Genomic DNA, 11,704 nt, shown 5'->3' with positions numbered 1-11,704 from the left:
TGATCCGAATGGAAAATGCTAATGTGTACACCTTCCCTGGACACTTCAGTTCTAGACAATATCAGTTTTCCTTATTTCCTTAAGATAGCGAGTAGTTGAGAAAGTAGCATCTTGAAGGGTTTGTGTCCCCAGTTTGTTACTGTGGGGGTGAAGGCAATGAGAGTGTTGGTAGTGCTGGATCTCAGATGTGTGCGTGCTCTTCCTGTTGTATGTGAAGAGTGTGTTTGCAGACCCCCACACTTGTAAACCTTTACTCCACTGCAGTGCTTTGGGAGCCTGAAAAAATACCAGGTATCTTTTGGGCTAAAACTGTGTGGGATTGAACTGCACTTGCTGACTGGTTCTGGTGTGCCCCTTCTTATTTCTCTGTCCAAATCCAAAACTTCTGGGGAAGCCTCTAGAGTAAGCAGGTAAGGTTTTGGAGAGGAAGGTAAGCCTTGATTCTGTGGGAAAAGCTCAGAGATGGTTGAAAGGTCTTGCTCCTCTACCTCAGTTACATATGTGGATGTAGCTCACATCAGTAGTACTGTTTATTTCTCCAGAACTCTCAGTGGCTCATGGTTACAGCTGCTCTAAAAGCTCATCTAAAAAGAAGTTACTGTTGTTGGCTGTATTTTCCCACAATTGCCCACAGTGTGTTCCTGCTTTCATTTCTTGTTAGTTTACTTTTTGTTAAATACCCTTGGCAATTCAGCTTATGACATGTACATCTATTAGGAGGATGTTGAAGACAATTTTATTGAAACGTCCTCAAGATATTTTATCCTCTTTCACCCCAGTCCAGAAATAGGAAATCTCTTTTCCCTACCTTAGAAACTTACACAGATGAATAAGGAACATATTTGTTAAGTGTAGTTCATGTCAATCAAATAAGCATGTGCATCGTTTTGTCTTACTTTAAACCTGATGTAAATCAGTAGAAGACATTTTCCAGAAATAGCCAAAATGTTTCAGGACATTTCATTTTTTAATTAATTTTTGCATCTCTTTGCAGATGTATTTGTCAGGCCTTGCATCAGAAGATCTGTGTTTTGGTCACTCACCAGTTGCAGTATCTCCGTGCTGCAAGTCAGATTCTAATTTTAAAAGATGTAAGTCATTTCAGTGTCTATACCTTTATATCTCACATACTTTCTAGTTATCCTTTTTAATCTAAGAAAGGAAAAAAGAGTTTAAGATTTTTATTTCTAGTTTGTAAATTTGTTTCCTGTCTACTAATGACCATATATAATTTTAAAGACTTATAGTTATTAATGAATAAGTTGATTTTTTTCTAGAATATCTTCCCTGAAAAATGTGATTTTGAATTTTGTCATGCATATATGTAATGTCACATACTGATTTTTATCTCACATATGTATAATATACTGTGAATTTCTTATTTTGAGGCTATGTTAATGCTTTGCTGTTATTCTTGTTTCTTACACTTTTGTGTGAATTAAGAACTATATTGGTTTTGCATCCATTCCTTTTTTTAAATTAAGGGTGAGAAATGATCACAGATACCTTTGAGAATGAGCAGGTCTTCAGCAAAACTGGTTCCTTCCCAACTTTGTTGTACCAGATATTCAGGGGTAGAGGGGAAATGCAAGAACTTCAGCTGTTCAGGCTCTTTTGCTGTTTTTTTCTAAGGTTGGGTGCTGAAGTATGTGAAATTACTTTTGAGGCCTCAAAAGGTGCAAAAAAAGGACACCAGCTGTCTTTTTCCTCCCATTCAGGTCTCTTTAGAAATCACGGTAGCTTCCTAGAAATGAGTTTAGGATAGAGATGTAAAGAGGTGTGGAAACTGTTGGTGTGGCTCCTTGTAGAGCTTTATGAGGACCAGAAAATTAAATAATGTAAAGTAGCGATGGTTATGTGTTGTCGTTCAGCACCTTCTCCTAAAGCTTCATGGGCTGTCTCCCGCAGCTTCTCCAAGGAGGTAATTTTCACCTGAATGTAACTGGGACTTTTGTCATCCTGTTTGTATGTGCCTTGGCCTGCTGGTTAGCTGGTGGGAAGGGACTGGTTAGAGAGTGAAGATCTTGTTTTTGGTCTTCTAGATGAAAAACTGATAGCAATAGAGGTTTCAGCTCGGTTGCGGTGCTCAGCAACTGCAAAACTCCAGAGGCACTGAGGATAGATAGGAAAAATTGAACTTTACAGAAAGCGTATAATGAAGATAATCAAAGCTTATATTAATTGTAGGGTAAAATGGTGGGGAAAGGTACCTATTCAGAGTTCCTGAGATCTGGCATCGACTTTGCTTCCCTTTTGAAAAAAGATGAGGAGGTAGAACAGCCGTCGGTTCCAGGAACCCCTAACCTGAAGTCTGCACGGAACCGAACCTTCTCGGAGTCCTCTGTTTGGTCCCAGGATTCTTCTGTCCACTCACAGAAAGATGGAGCAGTGGAACAACAACCATCTGTGAGTGCTCAAAGGATAGCTGTGCCTCAATTGTCATCTGACTGGTTTTTTAACTTCAATAAGGGCTTTCCTGCTGCATTAGAATTTTAGGGGTTGTTGGATTGCATTAGCAGGTGAGAGCTTGCCCTCCATGGTGGATCTGCCCAGCACTGTGCTGCTGTCAGTCCTGCCACCTGGGCTGCGGAGTGCAGGCATCCCACAGCTCTGTGCTGTTCTGGGCAAACCCAGCAAAGTGAACTTGTTCAGGTTCAGCATCAGCTCTGCTGGATGCAGGAAGCACTCCTGTAGGGGTCCAAAGACTCTGCTCTGTGCTTTCTTCATCCTGTCCTCTGACAGCAGGGCTTTAAAAGGCCAGTACGACTGTATTGGGTGGGTTCTGCTTGTTTGTGCAGTGCTGAACTCAGTTTAACACTTTCCCTGAAATCCTGAGCTCTGGGAAGTGCGTGCAGAAGTGGCAGCTTCATACAGAGTCTACTTTGCATGGCTGGTGTTCACATACCCACGCAGTCTTGAGAATGTCTCTGAGGAGGTAACCTTGGGACACCACTGTGTTGCTCTGCCCAGCCCTTGGGTCGGTGAAAACAGAACGCTTTGTATGGTGACAGCTTGACTTCCAGGTGCCTTATTATCTCTTGTTCTGCACAGTGCAAAAGCAGCCATAGGGGGTCTGTTCCAGAGGCAGCCTTCTGCTGGTGTGTTTGCATTTACGTAAACCAGCACAGGAGCTCAGGAACCCTGCTAGACTTGTGCTGGCACTGCGTCCATGGAACAAATGCAACAAGTACTCCCTGTGTTCCCCTGATGATTGTTACCTTTGTGCTATGGGTATATGCTATTTCTTTTTCTTTTCTATGATGAAAACCAGTGAGATTTAAAGAAAAAAAAAGCTACAGGCTTTCTCATACCTTTTTGGAGGAATGGTTTTATGCCCCAAAGCACTTAGCTTCCTTGATATTATTAATGTCCCAGTGGTGACTCAACTCTTAAATCCACAAAGGTATGTCAAACTTTTTAGCAGCATTAAAGCTGTTGGATGGTGGTGGGAGGGCTGGAGAAACAAAAAACCACAATAGGTTTCTCTTCTTTTGTGGGCAAGTAGGTGAGATTTCTTCTTTCCATCTGAGTTGAGTCTATTGATTCCACTGCTCAGGTACAGCCCTGTCTGCTGACGACACAATCAAGTATTACGGCTCCACTGAACTGGCACTTGTTTTTCTATCACAGATACTGCAATTAAAAAAAAACCGTGCCAAAACCCAAAGAAACCACACAGAATTTTGTTCGTTTGAATATTTCTCTTACATTCTTTTTGCCTGTTTCTTTTTTTAGTTTTTTAATCTTTCAGTGTCCCCCATCCATTGTTTGCTTAATATGATCTCTCATTTTACTTTTTTTTGAGATGCTTTGTTGATACTTAGAAGGAGGTGGTTAGAACCTTATGAGCAATCTGTCATTCTGGGTATATATTGATTGATTTTTGGGACATACTTGCGGAAGAATATTTACTTTAAGCACTTTTCTGAAAAGGAAAGGGTACAGGCACTTGCACTGTGAAAACAGAATATTTCCGAAGTCCAGGCCTTTGTTTCCAGAGCTGTTATGACTGAAGGTAGTACATAAGAAAAACCTGGTTTAGTCCTCAGTTAGACTGAATATTATTGGCTGTAAATGAAGTTGTGTTTCATTCTGTGATGTAAGGCACAATAAAATCCTCACAGTGTCACGTTGCAGAGTAGATTTTTTTCAGTATTACTGCGCTGAGACTAATTTTTTTTGGCCAAAGCTATAGTTCTGATATTTAAAGTTTTTAGATGCATAATCACTTTATATCCTTATTTAATTGTTTGCTAATTCTGAACCACTACATTCAAGTGGCTTAGTCTGACTCTGCAACTGCAAGGTTGATGTGTTTTATTCTGGGTTTTTTTGTTGTTGGGTTTTTTTTTTTCAGGCTGAAAATGCACTGGCTGCACTACCAGAGGAGAGTCGCTCTGAGGGAAAAATAAGCTTTAAGGTTTACAGAAAGTATTTCACTGCGGGAGCAAACTACTTTGTGATTTTTATACTTCTAGTATTCAATATTTTGGCACAGGTAAGTTGTCTGGAGCCACAAATAATATTGAATGTGTTTTGGGTTTGCCTTCTTTTTCTTTCTTTCTTTTTTCTTTTTAACATTGTGTATGCTTTTTACTGGGAAGTTTCATCTAAAATGTTTGGGAGCATGGTGTTCTTTAACAATTTTATAGTATACTCAATCAAATTTTATATATCAGCATGGAGTTCTGGTACAGCATTGAGAAGTCTTGCACTGATCCTTATTTCAACAGTTTTAATACTTGGATAAAATAATTATTTTACTGTCAGCATGGCGCAGAAATTATAAGCTAGTATAATTTTTGGAGAGAGAAAATAAAATCATCAGGTGTATAAAGTAGTGTTGAACAAACCTGAGCAGTTAGTGTGTTTCCAGTTGAGGAGGGTAAAGAGATGTATGGGTATAGGAGGACAGATTCTTGACAGAAGGTGTTGAAAAAACAAGCTCATCTGCTGGTAAGTGCAGGTTATGAGAAGGGCCAGAAGGAGGATCCCTGTTCAGCAGAGTAAGAAAGTGAGGGAGAGGATAGTCAAACATTGTGAGTAATGTAGGCTGTAGCAGGTCTGTCAAAGAATTGTTAAACAAGGAAAACGCTTTTGAAACTTCCTGAAAGTAATGGTAAGCTGAGTAAGCTGCATGAAGATAGCTTAATGCCTTTTCCTGTTTCCTGAAGAGAAAGCTTAAATTCATTTCATGGAAATGATTGGTCTTGGCTGTAAAAAATACTCTATATAATTGTCACATTTCACTTCCTTCTTGCTTGTCCTTGAATTGAGTCTGTTGAAAAGACGGCTGAACAAGAACAAATCTCTGCAGTAGACTGTCCAGAACTCTAAATTCACACGAGCAGAGGTGCATTTTGAGATCAATAACTCTGTGACAAGTTTGTAGTCACCTCCCAGTACAGAAGCAAAGTGGCAGTAGGAGGGAGTTACTCCCTTCCCCTCTTCTCTCATACTCCTTCAACCCTGTTTCTGGTAATTATCTCCTGTAAACACAAATTTCTGGGCTGGTAACATCAGAAAGTTTGTTAATCAAAAAGCATTTTGGAATATCTCGAGTAGCAAATTTAGGAACTGAAAAAATGAGCTCTTTAATGTGCAATTATCATACTTTAGGAAGAGCTGCTATATTTTCTTCGCTTAAGTATGTTGCTTTAGTTTGCTATCATGTAAGGTAATTTAAGGTAACTTCTTTCTTTGTACAGGGTTCTAATGCACCTTCTAATGTGCTTTGCAAATTGCTGCTGGTCTTGAAAGACTGGGTGGCGTGCTTTCTTGAATATGTGATGTTTTCCCAGAGAACATTAAAGAATAGCAAGGAAACTTAATTTTCTAATGTTTTTTTCATTTTGTAAGACGATTCTTGTGTTTTCTTCTTTTACTCAAGGTGGCATATGTGCTGCAGGACTGGTGGCTTTCTTACTGGTAAGTTGTTGTTAATAATTGGTTGGTCATTTCTGCCTTTTCAGTCAAGTGCTGTTTGTCTAATAGAAGTTAATGTTGTTTCGGTGGTGTGTGTGTGGGAAAGCTGTTCTAGAAGACTTAAGAATATGCTTGATATTTTTCTGATCTCCACTCATTTTGTATGGGGAAAAAAAAAATCAAACTTTATGCTGAATTGTATCCTGTGATTGCATCTACTCGTGGTGTGAGGTATAACAACATCAGTACATAGGATCTTTTAAACTAAAGATTTCAACAGACTTAATTCTAGAAACAGTTAAATGTACTCATTAATATTTGCAGGATGTGATTTAATAATCATTGTCTTCTGTATGCATTTCCGCAGGGCAAATCATCAAGAGAAGTTGAATGTCACAACGAATGGAAATAATAGAGCAAATGAGACAGAACATCTAGACCTTAACTTTTATTTGGGAATTTATGCAGGTAATTACACACGCATGGGTGTGTGTCTAAAGAACTATTTATTTTCTGACCTGTCATAATAAACAGTTTTGAGAGGTGCAAAGTAATGGCAATTTGGGGAAATGTGATTTCTAGCAGCAACTGAGTAATGCCTGAACAGATTAGGAGCCTGAGTCTTGCTTACTGGCTAAATTAATTGCAATAAATAAAATAAAATCTAACAGAAGAAACAGGTTGAATGCAGGCTTTTAATTTGCTTTCCCTGGATTTCGGGAAGTAAACTAGAAATTGAGTATTCAAGAAGTCAGTCACTGTAAGGTTGTGGTTATTGTCTATACTAATAGGTCATTGAGCTAAATCTTTGCTCATTATATGGATGGGCAAGAGGGATTAGAAATGGATATTCATTCTGTTCTAAACCTTGGCATGACTACATTCCTTCTGAAGTGCCATAGCAAAATAACCAGTTTTTAAAAAGCATCCTAGCTGGGTATGCGAAGCAGGATGTTAAAAAACATTTCAGTCTATTTCAATAGTTAGCCATATGCTTCTGAATATCCAGAAAAGGCCACTGATCCTTGTATTCAGGCACACAGACATCTTGAAACACTGCTCCGAATTGTAGTAAAAATTGACATAGAAAAATCACATGTAGAAATATGCTCTCAGACTCTGCTATTTGTCACCTTTAGCGATGTACACTTCTGTATGGCATGGTAGTTTCTTGATGGAGATGTGAATGTTAGGTGTGAGAAAACAGGTGGAATACCAGCAGAATATGCATTGAATGTATTCAGAATCATTTCTCATGGGTGAGAGGATAGGTGGAAGACTTATTGTTCAGGTTTTTTTCAGAAATCCACGTCATACAAGTGCTTGAAAGAAAACATTGTGCTTGGCCTGGGAAGCAACAGTTTAGGAGCCAGATAGACTTGGCTCTTATTTTCTCTGTGTAATGTCTTATTTCATGAGCTGTTCCAGTGGACTGCACAGTATGATTAAGTGTGGCAAACTTGGCTTTCTCTGACTGTATAATCTAAACAAGGTTATGGAAAATTTTATCCTTTAAAGCAAATTTTTTTGAACAGCAAAGGTTGTCTTTCTATTGAAATGTTCAGATGACTTAGTGAGATACTTGCAGTAGTTGAACAGACAGCATTGACCTACCTAAGCAAAATCATAAATGAAGTTGAGAAAGTTATAGAAGGATAGTACATTTCGTATGAAGTACATAATAACCTAACTCGTTTTTCTGAAACCTCTGAAACTGAATAAAATAATTTAACATTTTTATTTCTGATTCTCAGTGTTTGGGAAAAAAAAAAATTACCATGGTAGTCACTTCCTAGTCCCTGTTGTTTCTATCAGACAGATTTAGAAGTGTAGAATTTCTGTTAATGGGAACACTTTTGGCCAGCACTGAGGTACCAATTCCACACCTCTTCTGTAAAGTCAGTGTGCAGAGTGCTTGTCTCTCTCATACTGAGGTGCTAAGCTTGTAAATGGGGAAAGCAAAAACCTTTGGTGTGAGACAGACAGGGTGAAAGACTTGAAAGAAGTCTCATCCCTCCCTCTTCTCCTTAACCATTAGGTCTTTTCAGGTGATTCGTTTGGTGAGGGTTATGCTATCAGCTTCCAGCAGCTTCCAAGCCTCAGGGAGGATGTACAGAAATGTGGGGTTCCCAGGACATGCTCCCTCTTCTCCCACTGCTTCCACGGGCTGCTGTTAGGCATGGGCTCTGCCACAGCCTGTTGCTTGGTTGCTCTTCTGCTCTGTTTGTACATGACCAAGCTTTCTTGTTTGGGTACATGAGTTACTTTTGGAGTTGTTTTCCTTTGTCTGGCCTGGAATACAGAAGTCAGCCCTCATCCCAGCCATGTGCTTTTTCCTTAAAAACAGCACCGTGCAGAACACAGTCAATAAACTGTGAGTAAACAAATGAAATGGTGATCACTTCTCTTGCATCCTGGGAGGATGCAGCAGTAAGCAGGACGGAATAACTGATTGATTTAACCACATCATATGATGTAAAACCTCACACTTTGCTGCTGTTACTATAGCTGTACCTGAATTGTGTCCAGATTTAACGTGTTCTTAGAAGAGGCAATATTTTATGATGCTAGTTAAGGTCTAACTTAAGGGTGTCCTCAAGGTCTGAGCATCTGGGCTTGTGGTAGCTATGCTTAGTTTCTGGAGCAGATCACCTGGAGCCTGCCAGCAACTGCCAAATGTGAGGTTAATGCCTTCACTGTTGACCTGCACTGACTGGGAATTTGAGCAGCCACACTGGAGATTACACAGAGCAAACAGAGCAGTAGCAATCTCATCATTCTTCATTTCCATCTTTTGCCCTGTAGCACCCATGTCTTGAAAGTGGAGATGTGCCCACAAGGAAGACCATTTGGTCTGCAGACCAATTCCCTAGAAGGGCTCTATTTTGCTTGGCATAAAAGATGCATCTTCTACTGTGTAAAAGAAATACACATAATTTAAATGATTTGATGTGGTTTAGAAGGGGAGGAATGGCATGAGTGGTTTGGGCTGATTGAGAATAACTCAAGGTTGTCTCTAAATAACCATGTATATATTACTTGGTTAATACCCGCTGGCAAATGTTGAATCTTCACAGTGACCTCTGCAAGCCACAATTATACACGGCACTGTGAAATGAATTTCTTAGCAGAGCTGTTTTGCAGAAGGTTTTAATACAGATTTATTTCATGGGTTAACAGACATTTCCTTCATTTCTATAAAGTGATACTTCTTTCAAGATGAAAAAGAGAAATTGTTTAAATCAATGATATGATAGTAACTGAAGCTACTGACAAATAGAAGATACCTGTGTTCTGTGCTCAGCTTAACTTTGGATTCTTGCTATATACAGAAGTCAGGATTATTTGGGTTTAGTTCTGTTTTATTTTAAATTCCTTGTGAACAATCCATATCCATATGCATGCTCTCTCTGTTCATGTGTTTTGAATTTCAGGTTTAACGGTGGCTACAGTACTGTTTGGCATAATAAGAAGTCTTCTGGTGTTTCAAGTTCTTGTTAATTCTGGTCAGACTTTGCACAACAAAATGTTTCAATCAATTTTGAAAGCTCCAGTCTTGTTTTTTGACAGAAATCCTATAGGTAAGTTTAATAGTAAAAAAACCCTTAACATTTAATGTACCTCACTGATTATGTTTACTATAGTATTTCTGGGCAATTACAATTTTACAATATTTTTGCACATTTGGGGTGGTTTTTTGCTTCTTTTACTTAAAATCTTTAAATTTAACAGTGTGGTCTTTTTAAATTTAAAAGTCAGAATGTTGACTGCTTATTGATGGTTGATCAAATGCAGTCTAGAAAAAAATGAGTTACTTACAACTTTTGGTGTTGTACATTGACCTGCTAGTTCCATTGCTGTTCTGATTCAGTTATAAAGGGGTGTCTTACATATGCTGAATGTATATGCATGCATTCTGTGGGGATGCCTTTCTTGTGCTTTTCTTTGAAAGCTTATCCCCAACAATGGTTTGTCCTTTTAAAAAATAATTTTAAGCATGCGTGGTAATTCCAGAATGCACAAAAGCATAAAGCATGCAATTTAAAACTGAAATCCAGATACTTACACTCCTCAGAAGAAATGAGAGAAGCTGGAGCAGAGTGAAGAGAATGAGGTACTAGGGTGGTACTGATTTACTATGGCCTGTCTTAAGTGAGAAGCAGAAATCTGATGGTCTTCACTCCCTTGAAGAAAAAGAACATGGGCTTGTTCTTGTAGTTCCAGAAGGCTTTTAATTCTAGTAAGGGTATATAAGGGATGGCTTTATTGTTTCAGAGAAATAAGGAATATTTTCAGGAAGAAATATGCATATGGAGGAAAGGTTCATGTCCATAATGTGATAAATGAAAAATGTACAATTTCCCCTTTAAAAAAAAAAATCTACAACTGTAGAAGTTTAAGGCTGCATAATGCAGTTGACTTGTATATGAGTCTGTGTTAGTGTAAATTCAAGGCCACTACAAAGGATTAGTAGTGAAGATATAAGCTCAGGAGACAGGTTAGTGGAGAGTTAGTGAGAGCACAAACATCAGAACGAATCGTAGTACTGATGGGGTTTGTTGTCAGGTAGGCAGGGATCTTCCTCTTCTCTCCCTCCCTCTCTCTCCTTTTTTTTTTTTTTTAGTTTTGTGTGTGTGCAGCATATGCATTAACTGTATTTTTTGAAGAAAGATACATAATCATCTAAGAATGTCCAGAAACATGGCTCGTTATAACAAACTAAAGAACTATAGAGTAAACATCAGGGACAATGTAGAGTAATAAATAACAGTTTGCTTTGTAACATTCTATGAAGCTCAAATTAGCAGTGCTTTGTAAAAGTGACATTCAAAAAACCTGCCTATCGCTGGTACTCACACGCTGTTGTGACTTACAGATCTGTGTTTCTATTTATCAGCAGATATTTTATAATAGAAGATTAACTTCAGTGTGCATTTATTTCTTTTCATCTTTCTTTTGGTCATAGTAGCATGGGAAGGTACTGCTGTTCTGATCTATACATCTTTTGAAAAAGGGAAAAAGAAAAGGGAAAAGATGACGTGTGAGACGATGCTCTTGTTCAGAACTGCAGCATGTAGCAGTTCTGAAATTCTCTTTTTAACATCTGTATTTCACTGTCTCATTTCCGTGGGGTTTTTTATTGTGTATTTATCTTTTTGAACTTTAAATGCTATTTTTTTTGCACTGGGATGAGATTTAAGTTGTGGGGTTTTTTCTTTCTTTTTGTGATATGCCTTACTATAAAAAGAAACTGAAATTATTAAAAGCTCCTTTTTCTAGGGTTGTGATTGTAATAGCCAAGCCAAACCATTAGTTAATTATATCCCATATTAGCAAAGCTGATTTTGCAATGTCAGATCTGTCATTTAAGTATCCATCGTGTTCTCAGTATTTGTGTAAGATCTCTTAAGACCTTAGCAGAAGCAACTGCTGAACTGACTTTTGCTGTTCTATTTATCCAAAAATAATGAGCAATTAAAAAAATGCCACGGTCAGTATTTTGAACATACGGTGATCCATGTTTCAAAGTCAAGGAAGGAAACTTAAATAAACAGACATCCCAAGCTCTCCATAGTTCTTAATGGGGAAACAGACTAATGAGCCGCATCAGGGAGTCGACATTAGGAAATGGAAGTACGTGGTGAATCATGACATGTCTGTCAGCTACCAGCAGTGTAGATCCAATCAGTCGTGGTTAACAAATGAGATGACTTATTTCTAAAAAAAAAAAAAAAAAAAAAAAAAAAAAAAAAAAAAAAAGCTTTGTGTACAAGTTTAC

General features: G+C 38.3%; 1 protein-coding gene across 1 annotated transcript; it reads left to right on the top strand.

Moving 5' to 3' along the window:
• Positions 1 to 1,849: 1,849 nt before the first annotated feature.
• Positions 1,850 to 9,506, top strand: LOC104499178 (multidrug resistance-associated protein 4-like; the record flags this gene model as incomplete). Its single annotated transcript, XM_010142649.1, has 6 exons — positions 1,850 to 1,921; positions 2,188 to 2,406; positions 4,358 to 4,498; positions 5,891 to 5,928; positions 6,293 to 6,393; positions 9,360 to 9,506. Coding segments are annotated over exons 1-6 (718 nt in total), but the record flags the coding sequence as incomplete, so codon positions are not given.
• Between the last annotated feature and the right edge of the window lie 2,198 nt (positions 9,507 to 11,704).

Source organism: Buceros rhinoceros, unplaced genomic scaffold (genome assembly GCF_000710305.1).
Source record: "Buceros rhinoceros silvestris isolate BGI_N320 unplaced genomic scaffold, ASM71030v1 scaffold539, whole genome shotgun sequence".
NCBI lineage: Eukaryota > Metazoa > Chordata > Aves > Bucerotiformes > Bucerotidae > Buceros > Buceros rhinoceros.
This window is presented reverse-complemented; position numbering and strand designations above follow the sequence as displayed.